The sequence below is a fragment of the Rhinolophus sinicus genome, chromosome X (genome assembly GCF_036562045.2).
Source record: "Rhinolophus sinicus isolate RSC01 chromosome X, ASM3656204v1, whole genome shotgun sequence".
NCBI classification, from domain to species: Eukaryota; Metazoa; Chordata; class Mammalia; order Chiroptera; family Rhinolophidae; genus Rhinolophus; species Rhinolophus sinicus.
Window position 1 is genome coordinate 75,662,944 of NC_133768.1, and position 23,036 is coordinate 75,685,979.

General features: G+C 39.7%; 1 protein-coding gene across 1 annotated transcript; it reads right to left on the minus strand.

Annotated features, from left to right (window-relative positions):
• Positions 1–350: 350 nt before the first annotated feature.
• Positions 351–1,740, minus strand: KCNE5 (potassium voltage-gated channel subfamily E regulatory subunit 5). Its single transcript, XM_019717908.2, has one exon. The coding sequence runs from the start codon at positions 1,637–1,639 to the stop codon at positions 1,208–1,210; it is 432 nt and encodes a 143-aa protein (XP_019573467.2). The 5' UTR covers positions 1,640–1,740; the 3' UTR covers positions 351–1,207.
• Between the last annotated feature and the right edge of the window lie 21,296 nt (positions 1,741–23,036).

Sequence of the window (23,036 nt, forward strand, 5' to 3'; positions counted from 1 at the left end):
GGTGTTGTTTTTGTGTATCCTGAAAAACTGCAAAAGGAAAGTGACAAATCCTTAGCATTGTAATATTTGAAAGTGCTTCAGAATGAAGAAAAAGAAATAAAGCAGTTATAACTTTTGAAAGACTTGGAAAAATAACCCATTTAGCCATATGTGACTTTTCTTCACCTACGATCACATATATTCTATTGGAACTAGATATGTAGATATAAATATCACCACAATCCAACCCCCAAATCTAAACATCATTTCTAAAAGGAAACAAATAGTCCTTCTCCATATAGTACTGGGTTTCAAGGCTGGGATCTTTGAGAGAAGAGTCTTAAGTTGTTGTTTAAACAACCTTTATTACCTGCCTCTGACATTCCCCAGGTTACAGAGCAAGGGACATCTGAGCTTCGTGTTCCATAGATGAAGCAGACAGCTGCCATAACAACTGAATCAATATAGGAGAGGCATTTGGAGGTATTAGGGTGATACACCCAGCAATGGTTACCCATGGCAAAAGATGGATGGCAAAGCTACTAAAAATCACGCAAGTTACCTTTGGGTGATAACTAGATTCAAGAACACCATACAGTTGGGGTCATAGGTCTTTCCCTCCCCTTTGTGCCCCCTCCCACTTCAGTCCCCATTAAGTCCATTCTATTCCACAGATTGGTCCTACTGTCCTGCTAGCTCCCTGCTGAAAGAAGGAGGGAGGGAAATGATGTCTGAGGTCTCTTCATTTTCTTTGTCTCTGTCCCTACCGCAACAGGAAGCTGGAGCTGCTGCAGACGACCTGGCAGTGATGGCAAGCCCATTGGCTCTGCAGTGTGAGCAGTCCCTGGCAGCCCCTGGAGCAGCCGCCAGTTAGACGGCCCAGAGTTCTGACAGACTTCATTGCTTCAATTCAATGCCAAGTGTTGGACGTGTTGGATTCAGTTCCCAGAGGGCTGGGGCGTGGTGTCAGAGCTGTCTGAAGACAAGAGAACAGAGGCAGTTTAGTGCATTTGGATGTGCGGGATGGGGGTGAAGTGGGTGGAGGGGTAGGAGAGAGGAGGGAGAGGAGGGGAAAACTGGCCAGGAGTGAGTAGGTCTCCGGGCCTCTCATAACTGTCTGGGCCGCAGGTGAGGCTAACCCTGGAAGGAAAGGAAAGGAAAAGGTGGGGCAGTGCCCAGGGATAAGCGAGATGAGGAGGGCAAGAGCGAGCGAGCTGGGGCTGCGGTTCTACACCCCTTCAGTGCCCTGGGTGAGGGAGGGCAGTCCCCCGGGGGTGAACTGGCGGCGGCCCTCAGCCAGCGAGCCGGTGGCAGTCTCGGCGTCGGCGGCGGCCAGGGCACTTCCCGCGGCCCACTGGTGCTCAGCGCAGGACTGGGACGGGTCCTCCTTGGCCTCGACGAGCTTGCGGGAGCGGGTGTAGGCCAGGATGAGGCCTCCGGCCAGGCAAGCATAGAAGATCATGATGAGCAGGATGTAGAGATATGCGTCGTCGCCCTTGGCGCTGGTCACCTCGCGGCCCACGAAGGGGTCAGGCACGACCCCCATGCCCATGCTTGGGTCAGGGCCGGCGCCCAGGCCACTGGCGTTGCCCCGGTGGTGCAGCTCGAGCAGCAGGCGGCTCAGGAGGTTTCGCAGCCGCTGGCTCTCGCTGCAGTTCATGACTGTTGGAGAGTGACAAGGAGGCTCCAGGACGCTGCTGACCTTTCCCTCTGAGCGAGGGGAAGGAAAAGAGCGACGGCGGCCGGCGCAGTGGCTGGGGGAGGCCGCCGCCTGAGCCTCCTTATCCCCGCACCCCTGCCCCTCCTCCCCTTCCCCACCACGCCCCCTCCCGCCCCAGGCCGCCTCTTCCCAGGCTCCCGCTGTCTTCGCCGCTCCGGGGAAAGGGGACAGCTGGTGGAAGGAGGAGAAGGGGACAGGGAGGGAGCGAGGCCGGGCGAGGGGCGGAGGGGGCGGGGGCTCGGAATGCGCGAGGCCCCAGGCAGCAGAGGCTGGCCAGGCAGTTTGCTGGGGCCAAGCCTGGACCCTGGGCTGCGGAAGAGAATTCCTCCCAAGTTCTGGCCACCTGCCCTACAGGCCTGGCTTTGGCCCAGACACAGTATTTGGTCCCCCCAGGGCAGGCCCTGCCCCAGGGTTCCATCAGCTCTTCAGTAAAGCAGCAGCTCAGATCGCTTGTCCTCATCTTTTGGCAATTACTCTCATAGACAAGGACCTTGGCCTATCTTTTTAGCCCTCATTGTTTCCTCTGGCCTGAGGAGAGCATCTTATTCAGAAGATGTTGAGACCAAATTTGGTGACCGAATGGTTAGGCACTAGCAAGAAGACCAAACCAGAGTAGGACTCCTCAGTCTTCCAGAAAGGTTTCTGATAATGTACCAGCCTCCTTGGAAGTAATTCTGCTCTAATCTCCCTTCATAGTTTTAGAGGTGCCCACACATCTTAGTATGTGAGTCTACCATTCATGGTGTGACCCCATTTCCCCTGGGTAAGCCATCTTCCTAGAAATGAAACCAACTTCTTCCATTAAAAGGAGCAGAGACATTAAAAAGGCCCTTTAACCATACTCTCTAGATGTCTCAGGGTCTGAAAGGTATAGTTCTAGAAAACATGCCCCCACCACCACCACATCTAGTTAGGCCATCACAGCTCTGTGCCTCTTGAGAGTTTGGTAAGAGATCTAGGGTCTGCTAGCTTATGGAGCAGCCATTTTTTTCTCATAGGACATCTTCTTTTAGGGGAAAACAAGGCACTAACACAAAGTTCAATCCAAAGTATGTCGAACTGGAAATGGACTGGGCTACATAAAGGAAAAGTGCTCAAAGTGTTGATTTGTGGACAGTGAGTAGGAAAAAAATAATGAGGTAGTGCTGGCCAGGTCTGGGTGTAAGTGGTTGCCAAGAAAGAATAGAAGAAATGAAAGAAAAGTATATGCCCTTATGTACCTCTTGAAAATCAAGCTGCCTGTTCAAGACCACTCGGTCCAGGGGCCATCCAATCTGCAGGTGGCATGGTTTAAAAAGGAAGGTTTTCTGTTGCCTCTGCCGACCATCTTCTCACTGGCTACAACTTTCAGTTGCTGGGGTGTGATTGGCACAAACTATATCCAGGGTCTCGAACAGAGCTTTCCCTGCTTAACAACCTCTATTCAGTTCTCAGACACATTCCACGTGACCGTGACCACTGGGTCCTTCCTAATCACCTTGCCTCAATGTTCTGGCTTCAGAGGGGCTCGGGGAAGAATTGTTAAAATGACTTGGCATGACAAATGCCAGAGGACAAAGCTAGGAAATCCTCAAAGCAGTACCAACTTAGGGACAGTACTGTTAAGCTAAAAAATGCCTCCTCTTATCTATTAAAACAGGCCCATAAATCTCAAGGCTTTTTTGGGGGACAGGGGGAGGAAGAAGCCCCTTCACTGTAGCATAAAAATAATCATAGCACATTACTCTTATTACATGGGTGGTATCCATGAGCTGCCTCTACTTCCCCACCTCTCCCTTTCCTGAAACCTTCTGGAGTCCAGCACTTCTGCGAAAACACCTCTCTAAGTAAGTTCAGTAACAACTCCCTGGCCAAATTCAAGGGTCTCTGCTCAGTTTGCATCTTTGATCTTAAGGATGAATTTGATACCATAAACCACCCACTCTTTCCTGTACCTCTCCTGCCCTGGACTATCATGGCATTGCATTCTCAAATTTCTCTTCTTATCTCTCTGACCCATCGTTCTTTGTCTCCTTTGCTGGCTCCTCTTCTTTCCTCCTCCCATTAACTATTGGAATCCTCAAAGACTCAATCCTCAGCTATATCTCCTTTAACATTCATATCCTTGGAATGTGTCTCCTTACATGGTTCTCCCTACCACCTTCCTTATATTTAGCCAAATTTGAATCTCTAGGTCTGGTTTTTCCTTGGTAACATCTTTCAGATCCAGCTGCTCCCTCCTTTCTGGTTTTATTACCACAAGCGTAACCCAGGCTCTCATTACCTCAGGTCAAAATATGCAAACTGAGAGTCTACTGGCAGATCTCCCTGCCTACAACCCAATCCACTCTGCTATGGCTAGAGCAATTCTCCTCTAACACCACTTCCATCAGTTCACCCCTTTGTTGAGAAACCCAGAGTTGCTCCCCATTGCTTCTTTAATGGAATCCCATCTTCTTTGGGGGGCCTTAAATCCCCACCGCCAATAGACACAATCTCCTCCCTTTTGCACTTGAAAAACAGCATATTCCCGGAGTTCCTCTCCAATACTCTGTGCCTTTCGCCTTCCTCAAAATTAATTGACTGAAGGAAGCCGTGCTTGATACCTGTTTATGCTCTCAGACCCTTTACAATGCATCCTTCCTGGTAGTGCCCCAGTTCAGACTGCAGCATTCAATGCAGAAAATTTATAAAACACAGAAAAACACCAAGAAAAAAATTACCAATACTGCATACATGTGCTGCATGCATATACACAGAGCTCAAACATTGTTTTGTAGCCTATCTTTTTCACTTAATGGTATATTGTGAATTTTGTCTGTCAATTACTATTTTTATAACATCATTTTGTTGTCTACACAGTATTCCAGATTATGGATCAACCATTATATATTTAATTAGCTCGTATTATAAGATTTTTGGTTATTTCTGGGTTCTTGCTATTAAAAATAATGTTTTAATGAACACGTACAAGGCTAATTTTAATTCCATTAAAAGAAATAATTACCAGAAAGAAAGTACATTACTAATTTATAGAAGACGGGCATGGGGTGTGGGAGATGTGTGGAAGAAGGCAGAAACAGAAAGGGAGAACAGTCATAAATTTTAAAAAGGCCCAATCCTCAGGAAAAAAACAAACAAACAGGTGTATGTGTGGGATTCTGGCCTTCTTTTCAAGCAAGGGTCTACTGGACATCCCTTCAAATCCCAGTACCAGGCCAGTCCTAAATGGCTGAGATGCCAACCCTCCTTACCTCACCACACTTAATGAAATTGCAAACCCATCAGGCAAAGATTGGGTCTTCTCCCTCCCCAACCTTCCATTCCCCTTTCTACACCTGCCCCATACCTTTCAAATAATCATCTGTTTATCCATCATCCAGAATTCACTTATTTCCTGAATGGTAATCAAGTGTGTTGACAAAAGGAAGTAATTTATAATCATGTATTTAGACTTTTTAAATGTCTCGGGAAAAGTTCTGTTCCATGCCAAGGTTGTTTTCAAAGTACAATTGCGGCGCCATGGGCTAGGAAATGCATTTGCCATTCCTTGAGACTGTGAGTGCTTCCTGCCAGTAGTGCAGCTCCATGGAAATTGGCTGAATTGAACTGAGTTGAATTTGGTTAGTTGCCAAAGGAAGGGCACAGATGGTAAGCATTGTTGGAGTCCAGGACGCTGGCAAATCCACAGTGGGCTCTAAGGGAGGGGAGGAAAGAGGTTTCATGAAGTATCAACTACAGACTGACATTCATTCATTCAACAAATATTTATTGCATGTTACACTGTGCAAGTCACTGTGCTGAGTCCTAGAGACACAATAAGTGAACAAGTCATATTGGTGAAATGTCTGTGGTTTCATAACTCTCACAGTCACTTCTTTGTGAACTGAGGAAAGCAGGAAGCGCCAGGTTCTGGAGCTGGATGAGCACTGGGTATGGAGGCCAGCCAGAATTCTGGTTTTGAGAGAATTTTGACCCTGGATCCAAGGTTTAAGCACTGGAGTCCAAAGCCTTTTTTGGAAAAGGAAGATCCCAAGTAGTCTGAGCTCACTGTTGTTGCAACCCACCCTACCTGCTCTTAATAGCACCATCCCGAGGGTGCAGCCTGACACGGCCACCACAGTAAGACCATTCTCAAAAGAAGGAGAAGAATAAATGGGACAGTTGCTGGATCCAACTGAGGCTTCTCAGTTGTTCCATGGGAATATGTGCAGTATTTTGGGAGGACTGCGGTTTGATAAAGATACAATATTTGTGGGTTGAAATGGACTTCAGGGGCTTCAAGTATCTACTTTAGAGACTTTTGGGGGCTCTTGGTGGACTTGTGCTGAGGTCACCCTATATCTAGACCACATACTGAAGCATCAAATATGGTCTCTGATCTCATTTAGCAAATGCCTAGCATGTGTTAGGCATAGAAGGGCTGACAATTAAGTTCACAAACTCATCCTAGAAAAAGTGCTACATACCTCATTGCTGAGTATCACTATGGTCACCTTCGAAGTACTCCCCTTGGGAAGTTATGCACTGATGACAGTGCCTAGTCCACCCTTCAAAGCAATTTTGGAACTCTTTCTCTGGAATGGCCATCAGAGCTGTCATCATATTACCCTTGATGTCTTGAATGTCATCAAAATATCTTCATTTTAATATTTCCTTTATCTTCAGGTAAAGAAAGAAGCCATTGGGGGCCAGATCAGGTGAGTAGGGAGGGTGTTCCAATACAGTTATTTGTTTACTGGCTAAGACAGTGCCATGTGAGTTGGTGCATTTTCGTGATGCAAGAGCCATGAATTGTTGGCAAAAAGTTCTGGTCATCTAAGTTCTGGTCATCTTTTTCACACAGCATTTTCAGCACATCCAAATAGTAAACTTGGTTAACTGTTTGTCCAGTTGGTACAAATTCATTATGAAGAATCCCTATGATATCAAAAAAGGTTACCAACATCATTGCAACAAGTTTGCAAACTTAATTGTCAGACCTCGTATTACATACATTGCATTAATTAGCCTTACAACAACCCTATGAGGTGGGTAAAGTTGATATAAAGATCTTAAGAGCAGTATGTCTTGAGCACGGACCAGTCAGAATGGACTAACAAACAATCAGAATAGATGCTGTCTGGAAACAACCAGTATAGCTTTACAGAGCCACAGCATCATGGGGCAAGAAGTAGGAGAGGGGCACAGACTAAACAGCTTCCTATTTCCCAGAAAATTAACCCAAGATCCTATCTCTTTCTGAGTTCTCCTGGGTTGTTCTGAACCTCCCTCTTCCCTATGGAAGCTTCCACTTACTCTCTGTGCTCATTGCAGTTATGTGAAAAGCTCCCTTGCCTCACAATCCCACTAAAGCAATGATACGTATGATATGTATTGCAGCTGCCCCTTTCTCCCAGCAATTTCCTCAGGACGTTACTTGTTGGCTCACAATTCTTGAATGGATGGGCCCCACTTGATTGACAAATTATCACCTTAGTGTGGCCTTCAAGATACTCTGTGATCTCACTTAAAGATGCCCTCCAGTTATATTTGCAGCAGTAACTACACAGCATGTCTTCAGTGACACTTTTTCTTTTCTTTCTTTTTCTTTATTTTCTTTTCTTTCTTTTACAAATCATTGTTTTCTTATTGAGATATAATTGACATATCGCATTGTGTAAGTTTGAGGTGTACAATGTGTTGATATGATACATTTATACAGAGGATGCCAAAAAAAGTATACACACTTTAAGAAAGGAAAACTGTATTAAAATTGTAATACTCATTATATACTGATAACAAAAGATGAATATAAGTCACATTTGACTTCTGCATTTACAAGAGGTGCTCAAAGTGGTTACTTTCAACGTCCAGACACTTCTGATTATGGCAAACTACTGCTTGAGCAACATTGACCAAAGTGTCCACTTGTTGACAACAGACACCACAGAAATACAAAAACAAAATTTAAGAAATTACTATGAGCAACTATACACCAACAAATAAGACAATCTGGAAGAAATGGATAATTTCCTAGAAGCATACAACTTTCCAAAGCTAACTCAAGAAGAAATGGAAAACCTGAATACACTGATTACTACCAGGGAAATTGAATCAGTAATCAACAAGCTCCCAACAAACAAAAGCCCTGGACCAGATGGCATTACAGGTGAATTTTACAAAACATTCAAAACAGAATTATCACCTATTCTCCTCAAATTATTCCAAAAAATCCAGAAGGAGGGAAGGCTCCCAAACACTTTTTACGAGGCCACCATCACCCTGATCCCTAAATCAGACAAGGACATTACAAAAAAAGAAAACTATAGGCCAATATCCCTAATGAACATAAGTGCAAAAATCCTCAACAAAATATTAGCAAACAGAATTCAGCAACACATTAAAAAGATCATACACCATGACCAAATGGGATTCATTCCTGATATGCAAGTTTGGTTCAACATCTGCAAATCAATTAATGTGACACACCACATTAACAAAATGAAAAATAAAAATCATATGATCATATCAATAGATGCAGAAAAAGCATTTGATAAAATCCAGCAGACATTTATGATAAAAACCCTTAAGAAAGTGGGAATAGAGGGATCATATCTCAACATAATAAAGGCCATATATTATAAACCCACAGCCAACATCATACTCAATGGGGAAAAGCTAAAACCATTTCCCTTAAGATCAGGAACAAGGCAAGGTTGCCCACTTTCTCCACTTCTACTCAACATAGTTCTGGAAGTTCTAGCCACAGCAATCAGACAAGAAAAATAAATAAAAGGCATCAAAATTGGTAAGGAGGAAATAAAATTGTCATTATATGCAGATGACATGATACTATATATAGAGCACCCCAAACTCTGCACCAAAAAACTATTAGAACTGATAAATGAATTTAGTAAAATAGCAGGGTACAAAATTAACATTCAGAAATCAGTTGCATTTTTATATACCAAAAATAAACTATCAGAAGGAGAAATTAAAAAAACACTCCCATTTATAATTGCTTCAAAGACTATAAAATACCTAGGAATAAATTTAACAAAAGAAGTAAAAGACATGTACTCAGAAAATTATAAGACACTGAAGAGAGAAATTAAAAATAGAAATAGGTGGAAACACATACCATCCTCATGGATAGGAAGAATTAATATACTTAAAATGTCCATACTGCCTATGGCAATATACAGATTCAACACAATTCCTATCAAACCACCAAAGACATTTTTCACAGAAATAGAACATATAATCCTAAAATTTATATGGAACCATAAACGACCCCAGATAACCTCAGCAATCTTGAGAAATAAGAACAAAGTGGGAGGTATCATGGTACCTGCCATCAAATTATACTACAAGCCTATAGTAATCAAAACAGCATGGTACTGGCATAAAAACAGACACATAGGTCAATGGAACAGAACAGAGAACCCAGAAATAAATCCATGCCTATATGGCCATTTAACCTATGACAATGGAAGAAAGCATTTATGGTGGGGTAAAGAGTCTATTCAATAAATGGTGCTGGGAAACCTGGACAGACACATGCAAAACAATGAAGCTGAAACACCTCCTTACACCATATACAAGAATAAATTCAAAATGAATTAAAGACTTAAATGTAAGATCTGAAACCATAAAACTCCTGGAAGAAAATATAGGAAGAAAGTTTACAGACATTACCCTGAGTAATAAGTTTACTGATATATCCCCTCGGGCAAGTGAAGTAAGAGGAAAAAACTAAACATATGAGATTAAGTCAAACTGAAAAGGTTTTTCACAGGAAAGGAAACCATCAATAAGACAAAAAGGCATCCTACTGAATGGGAGAAGATATTTGTCAATGATATATCTGATAAGGGGTAAACATCCAAAATTCGTAAAAAAATAAAAAACTTATTCAACTCAACACCAAAAAAACAAATAACCCAATTAAAAAATGGACAGAGGACACGAAGAGACATTTTTCTAAAGAGGATATACAGATGGCAAACAGACATATGAAAAAATGCTCAACCTCACTAATCATTAGAGAAATGCAAATAAAAAACAATGAAATACCACCTCACCCCAGTCAGAATGGCTATCATCAATAAATCAAACAAAAACAAGTGCTGGCGCGGATGTGGAGAAAAGGGATCCCTCATGCACTGTTGGTGGGATAGATGATTGGTGCATCCATTGTGGAAATCAGTATGGAGGCATCTCAAAAAACTGGAAATAGAACTACCTTATGACCCATCAATTCCACTCTTAGGTATCTATCCAGAGAAATCCAAAACACTAATTCAAAAAAATGTATACACCTTTATGTTTATTGCAGTGCTATTCACAATAGCCAGGACATAGAAACAACTGAAATGCCCATCGGTAGATGACTGGATTAAGAAACTGTGGTACATTTATACAATGGAATATTACTCAGCCATAAAGAAGAATGAAATCTTACCATTTGCGATGATATGGATGGACCTAGAGAACATTATGCCAAGTGAAATAAGTCAGACGGAGAAAGACAAATACCATATGATCTCACTTGTATGTGGAATCTAAACAATAAAATAAATGAACAAACTAATCAGAAGCAGTCTCAGAGATATAGAGGAAAAACTGAGGGTTGGTAGATGGGGGGGTGGGGATGAGGAAAAAGGTGAGAGGATTAGAAAGCACCATCCGTAACCACAAGATTGCCACGGGGATGCAAAAGTCAATTTGGGGAATACAGTCAATAATGTTGTAAAGATTTTGTAGGGTATCCAATGGACACTTGTCTTATTAGGCAGACCACTTCATGGACAGTGTAGATGCCTGACCACTGCAGTGTACACCTGAAGCTGAATCTGAATAATAATGAATGTCAACTACAATTATATATATATATATATATATATATATATATATATATATATATATATATATATATATGTATGTATTCACAAGAAGTGGAGTACAGCATAAGGAATAGAGACAGTGGAAATGTAACGGCTGTCAGAAGTGTAGTAGATTGGGGGAGAGGGGTCATCACTTTGTGAGTGGTATAATGTCTATTACATTGTTTTGTACATCTGAAACTAATAATAATAAATATTTTTTAAAAAACAAAAAAGTGTCCACTTGTATACATTTTTTTCGCACCCCCGTATATTGCAGTATGATTATCACCATAGCCTTAGCTAACACCTCTATCATTTCACATAATTATCATTTCTTTTCTGTGGTGAGAACAATTAAGACACTTTCAACTAGATGAAATTTCACTCTCCTTAGCAACCCCACAGCATAGAGTAACAGTGATAGGTGTGCTTGTCAGATGGTTCCTGCAATCCCTTTGAGGGCAAGTGCTGTGCTCATTATCTTTGTATCCCTCACCTAACTTGGCACAGTGCCTGGTATACAGTAAGTGCTCAGGAAATATTTACCTAGGTCTGAGGTCTGCCTTCCTCCAATAAAGAGTTTCACGTTTGAAAAAGTATTTGTTCTGTGCAAGATGTTGAGCTTTGTGGTTATTTTTTTTCAAAAAATTTTATTATGCAAAATGCAAGCGTAAGGCAAAGTTGGAAGAATTTTACAGTGGACACTTATTACTCACTAGCTAGACACTACCACCAATGTTTTCCTATACTGGCTTTATGCATCCCTCACCTATCCATCTCTCCATCTATCTACCAATTGTCTTTTTTCTCTTCTTTTTGAAGCTGCAGACATCAGTTCATTTCACTCCTAAGCACCTTCCACACACCTATCCTTAATTAGACCTCAATATTTGATTATTATTCTTTTTTTTCCTTTTGAGGAAAAATATGTGTACAATGAAAACCACAAAGATAAATTGTACATTTGCTGAGTTTTTACAAATGTAACTGTGTAACTTAAACCCCTGCTAAAATATAAAACATTAATCACAATTCAAGAAAGTTTCCTCTTGTCTCTTCCGGGTAATCCCCTCCTTCACCCCCAGAGACAACCAATGTTCCTGAATTGTTTTTCCAAAATTGATTAGTATTGCCAGTTATAAAACTTCATATAAATGGAATCATATAGTATGAACTCTTTTATATAGGACTTCTTTTCCTCAGTCTAATGCTTTTGAGAATCATTCATGTCATTGCAAGTATTAGTACTTTGTTCCTTTTTATTGCTGAGTAATACCCCATTGTATGACCATACCACAGTTTGTTCATCCCTTATCCATTTACCCATTATCCATTCTCCTACCAATAGACATTTAGTGTCTGGCTATTAAGAATAAAGTTGCTATGAATATTCTCATATAGATCCTTTTGTGGATATATGTTTTCCTCTTTCTTGGGTAAATACCTAGGAGTGGGAGTGCTGCATCACAGTTTAGTTTTATAAGAAGCTGCCTTTTCCCAAAATGGTTGTATCTTTTTATACTCCCACCAGCTATGTCTGAGAATTGCAACTGTTTGTGGTTACTTTTGCAACTTTCTGCTTCAATTGCATACTTAGCCTTGTCTTGTACCTATGAAATATTTACCCTTATACTTACAAAACGGCCAAGCCTGTTTGTGGATTATTATTTCAAACCTGCCCCCTATTTTGCTGACTATTAAATGTACATCCAAACTCTAGATAAAGTTGCTAAAATATGAGTCAGCTCTACGTAATAATAGCTTTTACTGAAAACTTATGTGTGCCAAGCACTGTGTTAAGTACTTTATAAGCATTATCTCACTTAATCCTTGCAAGAACCCTGTGAAGTAATAGGTACAATATCATTCCCATTATACAATTGAGGAAACTGAGGCCCAGAGAGGTTAAGTAATTTGCCCAAAGTGAAGTAGCTTGTAGGTGGCCCAGCTGAGACTTGAACCAGAGTCCATAATCTTTATTACCACCATGCTATAATGCTGTGATATGATGTCCTTTGTACATATGCTAGCGGAAAAACAAACAAACAGCCTCTGTTTTGCAAGATTCATCTGACCCTATTATTTTCCAGCTGAGGATTCAGAGGTCCAGAAAAGAGAAGGGACTTGCCTGAAGTCCCCCATTAGTCAATAGCAGAGCCATCAGAATCCAAGTTTCCTGCTTCCCAGTCTGGAAATCTTTCCACTCCACTGCACAGCCTCATTCAATGCTTTGGGCAATTCAGATTTTATTTTCAGCTTTTTAATGTGACAAGAGTCTGAAAACCACTCTGAGATCTTTGAAAGAAATACATGAATCTAAAAGGATTTGGGCCAAAACATAAGGTCATAAATTAAATTGTCCAATTTGTGTCAATTCATGCTTAAACATTATCTTGAAAATGTTTCTCCCACCCACTCAGCCTTCTCTGAAAAGGGAAAGAAAACAATGTGGATACTTGGGGTATTCTGTGGGAAAGGAGTGGGAAAGAAATAGTCCCAAGGGCACTTTTCTGTTGGACTCCCACAGCGCCATCTGGTGGAAGTTTTCGTTTCTTCTCGTTTCAAAATGTTTTTCTAGGTTCTGTGGATGCGGATGCGACTTGCTTCCTACCCGGATAGGGAATAACACAAGATCATTATAACACCTTGTAGTAAAGGCTCTATTAGAGGCACACTGTAGAGCATGGTGCTTAAGAGCAGCAGCTCCAGCCTTAGATAAACACGCGTTTTAGTTCTGCCTTGGCCACCTACCAGCTGACATTGAGCAGTCACTCAACTTCTCTGTGTTCCAGTTCCCTCTTCTGTAAAATGGAGATGATAATAAAAGTGCTTACTATAGGATTTCTGTGGCAAGGATTGAACAAGATAATGCCTGTAATGCACTTAGCATAGTGCCTTGAACATATTAAATGCTCTATAATGTCAGCAGTGGTTGTTTCATCATTAATAAGAGATGGTGCTATGGGACCCAGAAGAGGGGCATTTAACTCAACCTTAGAGAGCTCAGAGCAGACGCCTCTGAGGATGTGACACTTGAGATCCTTTGAGTAGAAAATAGCCACTTGGACCCTTTTTCTATGTGAAAAGCAATATCTGAAACATATAGGTAAAGAAAACAAGACGGTTCACCTCCCCTACATCATGAGGGATGGCCCAGCCTCCTTTGTCTCAGAGGTGCCAGGGGTTTCAGTGAGGGTCTGTAATCCAGAAGATGATCGGGAAACATTAAGGAATTATTGGAATTAGGACCCAGACCAAGTGAGAAATTGGTTCCCACCGTCGGTAGGCAGAGCTTGACTTGAAAGTAGATGTTAAGAGAAAAATCAAGACCAGTTGCATCAACTACTATGTGTTTGTTTAAATCTTTACTTTGTTTGGGGACAATAATGCTTTGGTAGCTCTTGGTTCATCCAGCATTATATTTAAAAGACAATATGGGACCTGCTAATTTCCCACTGTTTCAAAACATGAAGAGTTCTGGACCCCTCAGCTGTTCTCCAAATTGTGCCTGGCACACACCATGACAATATCTGACTCTATTCATATTGTTCTTCCTGGAAAACTCTTAACCCTTCCACATTATCCAAATTTTACTCATCCTACAATGTCTAGACTTTCTCCTTCTTCCCTTCCTTCCTCCTTCCCTTCCCTTCCTTCCTTCCTTCCTTTCTTCTTTCTTTCCTTCCTGAATTATTTTCTTTTTTAATTAAGATATAATTAACATATAATATATTAGTTTCAGGTGTGCAACATTATGATTCAATATTTGTATATATTGTTAAATGATCATCATAGTAAGTCTCGTTAATATCTGTCATTTTATATGGTTATAATTTTTTTCTTGTGATGAGAACTTTTAAGATCTCTCCTTGGAACTTTCAAATATGCAATACAGTATTCTTAACTATAGTCACCATGCTGTACATTACATCCCCATGACTTATCTATTTTATAACGGAAAGTTTGTACCTTTTGATCCCCTTTACCCATAGTACCCTCCACCCCCACAACCAATCTGTTCTCTGTATCTATGAGCTCATTTTAAAAAACAATTTTTAGATTCCACATATAAGGGAGATCATATGTTTGTTTTTCTCTGTCTGACTTATTTCACTTAGCATAATACTCTCAAGGTCCATCCATGTTGTTACAAATGGCTAGATTTCTTTTTTATTGCTGAGTAATAGTCCACTGTGTGTATCACATTTTTTTAATGAAATTTACCACAGTGATACTGGTTAGTAAAATTATATAGGTTTTAAGTACACAGTTTTTATATACATCACCTATATATTGCAATGTGTGTCTCCTTCCATCACTATAAATTTGACCCCCTTTACCCTCATTTACCACCTCCGTCCCCTTACCCTCTGGTAACCACTAAACTATTGTCTGGGTCTATGAGATTTTGTTTTGTTTGTTGCTTTCAGTATTATATACCACAAATGAGTGAAATCATATGATTCTTGACTTTTTCTATCTGACTTATTTCACTTGACATGATAATCTCAAGATCCATCCATGTTGTCATAAATGGTACTATTTCATCTTTTCTTATAGCCAAGTAATATTCCATTGTATACATGCACCACATCTACTTTATCCAATCAACTATTGAAGGACACTTCAGTTGTTTTCAAGTCTTGGCCACCGTGAATAATGGATGCTGTAATGAACATGGGGTACATATATCTTTTTCTTTTTAAAAGATTTTATTGGGGAATATTGGGGAACATGTGTTTTTTCCAGCACCCATCAGCTCCAAGTCAAGTCGTTGTCCTTCAATCTAGTTGTGGAGGACGCAGCTCACTGTCCCATGTGGGAATCAAACCGGCAACCTCGTTGTTAAGAGCTCACGCTCTAACCAACTGAGCCATCCGGCCGCCGGAGGAGGTACATATATCTTTATAGATAAATGTTTTCAGAATTTGGGGATGGATGCCCAGAAGAGGGATTGCTGGATCATATAGTAATTCTATTCTTAATTTTTTGAGGAACCTCCATACTGTTTTCCATACTGGCTGTACCAATTTACATTCCCACCAGCAGTATATGAGGGTTCTGTTTTCTCCACAGCCTCTCCATTACTTGTTATTACTCATCTTGTTGAGAATAGCCATTCTAACATTGGTGTGATGTGGTTTTGATTTGCATTTCCCTAATAGCTAGTGTAGTTGAAAATTTTTCATATATCTGTTGGCCATTTGTATGTCTTCTTAGGAGAAGTGTCTGTTCAGGTCCCCTGCCCATTTTTAATTGGTTTGTTTGTTTTTTGTTGTTGAGTTGTATGAGTTCTTTATGTATATTGTATATTAGCCCTTTATCAGAGGTGCTGTTCACGAATATCACGGTTGGTTGCCTCTACATTTTGTTGATGGTTTCTTTTGCTGTGCAGAGCTTTTTAGTTTGAGATAGTCCCATTCATTTATTTTTGCTTTTACTTTTCCTGCCTTTGAGGTCAAATTCATAAAACACTCTGAACCCAAGGCCCATATGTTCAGGACCTATGCTTTCTTCTATGAAACTTGTTTCAGGTCTTATGTTTAGGTCTTTGATCCATAATTTTGGTATATAGTATCAGATAGCAGTCTAGTTTCATTCTTTTGCACATGTCTTTTCAATTTTCCCAGCACCATTTATTGAAGAGGCTTTCTTTTCTCCATTGTACGTTTTTGGCTCCTTTGTCAAAAATTATCTGCCCATATCTATATGGGATTATTTCTGGGCTCTTGATTCCATTCCATCGGTCTGTGAGTTTGTTTTTCTGCCAATGCCGTGCTGTGTTGAATACTGTCCCTTTGTAGTATAGATTGAACTCAGGGAGTGTGATTACGACTGGCCTTGTTCTTTTTTTCAGGATGGTTTTGGCTCTTCAGGGTATTTTGGGATTCCATAGAAATCTGCTCTTTTTTGTTCTATTTCTTTTTTTAAAATGCCATTGGGGGCCGGCCCGGAGGCTCACGTGGTTGGAGCTCCGTGCTCTTAATACCGAACGCTGCTTGTTCGATTCCCACATGGGCCAGTGGGCTCACAACCACAAGGTTGCTGGTTCAACTTCTCGACTCCCACAAGGGATGATGGGTTCCACCCCGTGCAACTAAGATTGAACACGGCAACTTGAGCTGAGCTGCCGCTGAGCACCCGAATGGCTCAGTTTGTTGGAGTGCAGGCTCTCAACCACAAGGTTGCCGGTTTGACTCCCGCAGGGGATGGTGGGCTGCACCCCTTGCAACTAACAAAAGGAACTGGACCTGGAGCTGAACTGCACCTTCCACAACTAATATTGAAAGGACAACAAATAGACTTGGAAAAAATCCTGGAAATACACACTATTCCCGAATAAAGTCCTGTTCCCCTTCCCCAATAAAATCTTTATAAAAAAATGCCATTGGGATTTTGATGGGGATTGCATTAAATCTGTATATGGCTTTGGGTAATATGGCAATTTTAACTATATTGATTCTTCCAATCCATGAGCATGGAATGCCTTTCCATTTCTTTGTGTCTTCTTCAATTTCTTTTAAAAATGTCTTATAGTTTTCAGCATATAGGTCTTTCACATCCTTCGTTAAGTTTATTCCTAGGTATTTTATTCCTTTTGCTGCAATTGCAAAAGGAATTGTTTTATGTATTTCTCTTTCTGAGATTTCATTCTTAGTATATAGGAATGCAATGGACTTTTGTATGTTGATTTTTAGCCAGCAACTTTACTGTATTCGTTGATTGTTTCTAATAGCTTTTTGGTGGAGTCTTTAGGGTTTTCTATATATAGTATCATGTCATCTGCATATAATGGCAAATTTACTTCCTCCTTACTGATTTGGATGCCTTTTATTTCTTTTTCTTGTCTGATTGCTGTGGCTAGAACTTCAGCACTATGTTGAATAGAAGTGAAGAAAGTGGGCAAGCTTGCCTTGGTCCTGATCTTAAGGGAAATGGTTTTAGCTTTTCCCCATTGAGTATGATATTAGCTGTGGGTTTATCATAGATGGCCTTTATTATGTTGAGATATGAGCCCTCTATTCCCACTTTCTTAAGGGTTTTTATCATAAATGTCTGCTGGATTTTATCAAATGCTTTTTCGGCACCTATTGATGTGATCATGTGATTTTATTTTTCATTTTGTTAATGTGGTGTATCACATTAATTGATTTGCGGATGTTGAACCACCCTTGCATACCAGGGATGAATCCCACTTGATCATGGTGTATGATCTTTCTAATGTATTGCTGAATTCTGTTCGCTAATACTTTGTTGAGGATTTTTGCATCTATGTTCATTAGAGATATCGGCCTGTAGTTTTCTTTTTTTGTGGTGTCTCTGTCTGATTTTGGGATCAGGGTGATAGTGGCTTCATAAAAAGTGTTTGGGAGTCTTCCCTCCTTCTGGATTTTTTGGAAGAGCTTGAGGAGAATAGGTGATAATTCTTTTTTGAACGTTTTGTAAAATTCACCTGTAAAGCCATCTGGTCCAGGGCTTTTGTTTGTTGGGAGATTGTTGATTACTGATTCAATTTCCCTGGTGGTTATCAGTCTATTCAGGTTTTCTGCTTCTTCCTGAGTTAGCATTGGAAGGTAGTACGCCTCTAGAAAATTTTCCATTTCTTCCAGATTGTCAAATTTGTTGGCATATAGCTGCTCATAGTAATTTCTTAAATTTTTTTGTATTTCTGCGGTGTCTGTTGTCACTTCTCTTTCATCTCTGATTTTATTAACTTGGGTCCTCTCTCTCTTTTTTTTAATGAGTCTGGCTAAAGTTTTGTTCATTTTGTTTATCTTCTCTAACCAACTCGGATTCATTGATCTTTTGTATTGTTTTTCTGGTTTCCATTTCATTTATTTCCACTCTGATCTTTATTATCTCCTTCCTTGTACTCCCTTTGGGCTTATTTTGCTGTTCTTTTTCCAGATCCCTTAAGCGTGAAGATAAACTGTTGATTAGTGATGTTTCTTGTTTCTTTAGGTAGGCCTCTAATGCTATAAATTTCCATCATAGGACTACTTTTGCAGCATCCCATAGATTTTGGGTCATCGTGTTTTCATTTTCGTTTGTCTTGAGATATCTTTAGATTTCTTCCTTGATCTCCTGGTCGACCCAGTCATTATTTAGTAATATGTTATTCAGCCTCCATGAATTGCTGTGTCTTCCAGTTTTATTCCTGTAGTTCATTTCTAATTTCATAGCAGTGTGGTCAGAGAAGACAATTGGTATGATTTCAATTTTCTTAAATTTATCAAGACTTGTTTTGTGGCCTGATATATGGTCTATCTTGGAAAATGTTCCATGTGCGCTTGAGAAGAACGTGTATTCTGCAGCTTTGGGGTGGAATGCTCTGAAAATATCGATTAAATCCAAGTGGTCCAATGTGTCATTTAAGGCTGTTATTTCCATATTGACTTTCTGTCAGGAAGACCTGTCCCTTGTTGTCAGAGGTGTGTTGAAGTCCCCTACTATGATAGTGTTACTTTTTTTTTTTTTTTAATTTTTGTTTATTTATTTATTTTTTTAATTAGTTTCAGGTGCACAAGACAAAGCAAAACTTAGACGTTTATCATTTATATCCCTCACACTGTGTGAACCCCCCTCCCCCCATCCACTATCCCTCTGTACGTTCCCAAAACCTCTCACCTTCCCCTTATCCCCACCCCCCCGCCCCTCTAGCAACCCTCTGTTTTTCCTCCATGTTTCCAAAACTGTTTCTGATTAGTTCATTCACTTATTCTTTTCTTTAGATTCCGCATATAAGTGAGATCATATGGTATTTGTCTTTCTCTTTCTGACTTATTTCACTTAACATAATGTTCTCTAGGTCCATCCATGTTGTTGCAAATGGTAAGATTTCTTTCTTCTTTATGGCTGCGTAATACTCCATTGTATAAATGTACCACAGTTTCTTAATCCAGTCATCTACTGATGGGCATTTCGGTTGTTTCCAGGTCTTGGCTATTGTATATAGTGCTGCAATAAACATAGGAGTGCATAAAGATTTTTGAATTGGAGTTTTGGATTTCTCCGGATAGATACCTAGGAGTGGGATTGCTGGATCATAAGGTAGTTCCATTTTCAGATTTTTGAGATATCTCCAAACTGTTTTCCATAGTGGCTGCACCAATCTGCATTCCCACCAACAGTGCACCAGCGTTCCCTTTTCTCCGCATCCACGCCAGCACTTGTTGTTTGTTGATTTATTGATGATAGCCATCCTGACTGGGGTGAGGTGGTATCTCATTGTGGTTTTATTTGCATTTCTCTAATGGTTAGTGAGGTTGAACATTTCTTCATATGTCTGTTTGCCATCTGTGTGTCCTTTTTAGAAAAATGTCTCTTCATGTCCTCTGCCCATTTTTAATTGGGTTGTTTGTTTTTTGGAGTTGAGTTGAGTGAGTTTTTTATAAATTTGTGATATTAACCCCTTATCAGATATATCATTGGCAAATATCTTTTCCCAATCAGTAGGATCCCTTTTGTTTTATTGATGGTTTCCTTTGCTGTGAAAAAGCTTTTTAGTTTGATGTAATCCCACATGTTTATTTTTCCTCTTACTTCCCTCAGGGATATATCAGTAAAAATCTTACTCCGGGTAATGTCTGTGAAGTTTCTTCCTATATTTTCTTCTAGGAATTTTATGGTTTCAGATCTTACATTTAAATCTTTAAGCCATTTTGAATTTATTTTTGTATGTGGTGTAAGGAGGTGATCCAGCTTCATCTTTTTGCATGTGTCTGTCCAAGTTTCCCAGCACCATTTATTGAATAGACTGTCTTTACCCCACCGTACATTCTTGCTTCCATTGTCATAGATTAAATGGCCATATAGGCATGGATTTATTTCTGGACTCTCTATTCTGTTCCATTGATCTATGGGTCTGTTTTTATGCCAGTACCATGCTGTTTTGATTACTGTAGCCTTGTAGTATAATTTGAAGTCAGGTATTGTTATACCTCCCACTTTGTTCTTATTTCTCAAGATTGTTGAAGATATCCGGGGTCTTTTGTTATCCCATATAAATTTTAGGATTATATGTTCTATTTCTGTGAAAAATGTCGTTGGTAGTTTGATAGGAATTGCGTTGAATATATATATTGCCTTAGGCAGTATGGACATTTTAACTATATTAATTCTTCCTATCCATGAACATGGTATGTGTTTCCATCTATTTGTATCTTCTTTCATTTCTTTCTTCAGTGTCTTATAATTTTCTGAGTACAGATCTTTTACTTCTTTGGTTAAATTTATTCCCAGGTATTTTATAGTCTTTGGAGCAATTGTAAATGGAATTGCTTTTTAATTTCTCCTTCTGATGTTTTATTATTGGTATATACAAATGCAACTGATTTCTGAATATTAATTTTGTATCCTGCTACTTTACTAAATTCATCTATCAGCTCTAATAGTTTCTTGGTGGAGTCTTTAGGGTTCTCTAAATATAGTATCATATCATCTGCATATAATGACAGTTTTACTTCCTCCTTACCGATTTGGATGCCTTTTATTTCTTTTTCTTGTCTGATTGCTGTGGCTAGAACTTCCAGCACTATGTTGAATAGAAGTGGAGAAAGTGGGCAGCCTTGCCTTGTTCCTGATTTTAAGGGGAATGGTTTTAGTTTTTCCCCATTGAGTATGATGTTAGCTGTGGGTCTATCATATATGGCCTTTATTATGTTGAGATATGATCCCTCTATTCCCACTTTCTTAAGGGTTTTTATCATGAATGGCTGCTGAATTTTATCAAATGCTTTTTCTGCGTCAATTGATATGATCATATGATTTTTATTTTTCATTTTGTTAATGTGGTGTATCACATTAATTGATTTGCGGATGTTGAACCACCCTTGCATACCAGGGATGAATCCCACTTGATCATGGTGTATAATCTTTTTAATATATTGCTGAATTCTGTTTGCTAGTATTTTGTTGAGGATTTTTGCATCTATGTTCATTAGCGATATCGGCCTGTAGTTTTCTTTTTTTGTGGTGTCTTTGTCTGATTTTGGGATCAGGGTGATAGTGGCTTCGTAAAAGTGTTTAGGAGCCTTCCCTCCCTCTGGATTTTTTGGAAGAGTTTGAGGAGAATAGGTGACAATTCTTTTTTGAACGTTCTGTAAAATTCACCTGTAAAGCCATCTGGTCCAGGGCTTTTGTTTGTTGGGAGATTGTTGATTACTGATTCAATTTCCTTGGTGGTAATCAGTCTATTCAGGTTTTCTGTCTCCTCTTGAGTTAGCCTTGGGAGGTTGTATGCATCTAGGAAATTGTCCATTTCTTCCAGGTTGTCAAATTTGTTGGCATACAGTTGCTCATAGTAATTTCTTAGGATTTTTTGTATCTCTGCGGTGTCTGTTGTCACTTCTCCTCTTTCATTACTGATTTTATTAATTTGGGTCCTCTCTTTTATTTAATGAGTCTGGCTAAAGGTTTGTCAATTTTGTTTATCTTTTCTAAGAACCAACTCTTGGATTCATTGATCTTTTGTATTGTTTTTCTGGTTTCTATTTCATTTATTTCCGCTCTGATCTTTATTATCTCCTTCCTTGTACTACCTTTGGGCTTATTTTGTTGTTCTTTTCCAGATCCCTTAAGTGTGAAGATAAACTGTTGATTAGTGATGTTTCTTGTTTCTTTAGGTAGGCCTGCAGTGCTATGAACTTCCCTCTTAGGACTGCTTTCGCATCCCATAGATTTTGGGTCGTTGTATTTTCATTTTCGTTTGTCTCGAGATATCTTTTGATTTCTTCCTTGATCTCCTGTTTGACCCATTCATTATTTAGTAACATATTATTCAGCCTCCATGAATTTGTGTGTCTTCCAGTCTTTTTCCTGTAGTTCATTTCTAATTTCATAGCACTGTGGTCAGAGAAGACAATTGGTATGATTTCAATTTTCTTAAATTTATCCAGACTTGCTTTGTGGCCTAACATATGGTCTATCTTGGAGAATGTTCCATGTGCGATTGAGAAGAACGTGTATTCTGCAGCATTGGGGTGGAATGCTCTGAAAATATCGGTTAAATCCAAGTGGTCCAATGTGTCATTTAAGGCTGTTGTTTTCGTATTGATTTTCTGTCTGGAAGACCTGTCCCTTGTTGTCAGAGGTGTGTTGAAGTCCCCTACTATGATAGTGTTACTGTTGATCTCCATCTTTATGTCAGTCAATATCTGTTTTATATATTTAGGTGCTCCTATGTTGGGTGCATAGATGTTTACTAGGTTATATCCTCTTGTCGAATTGATCCCTTTATTATTATATAGTGTCCATCTTTGTCTTTTAATATTTTCTTCATTTTAAAGTCTATTTTGTCAGAGATAACTATTGCAACTCCAGCTTTTTTCTCATTTCCATTTGCATGGAATATCTTACTCCAACCCTTCACTTTTAGCCTGTGTGTGTCTTTTGATCTGAGGTGAGTGTCTTGTATACAGCATATACAAGGGTCTTGCTTTCTTATCCATTCAGCCACCCTATGTCTCTTGATTGGAGCATTTAAACCA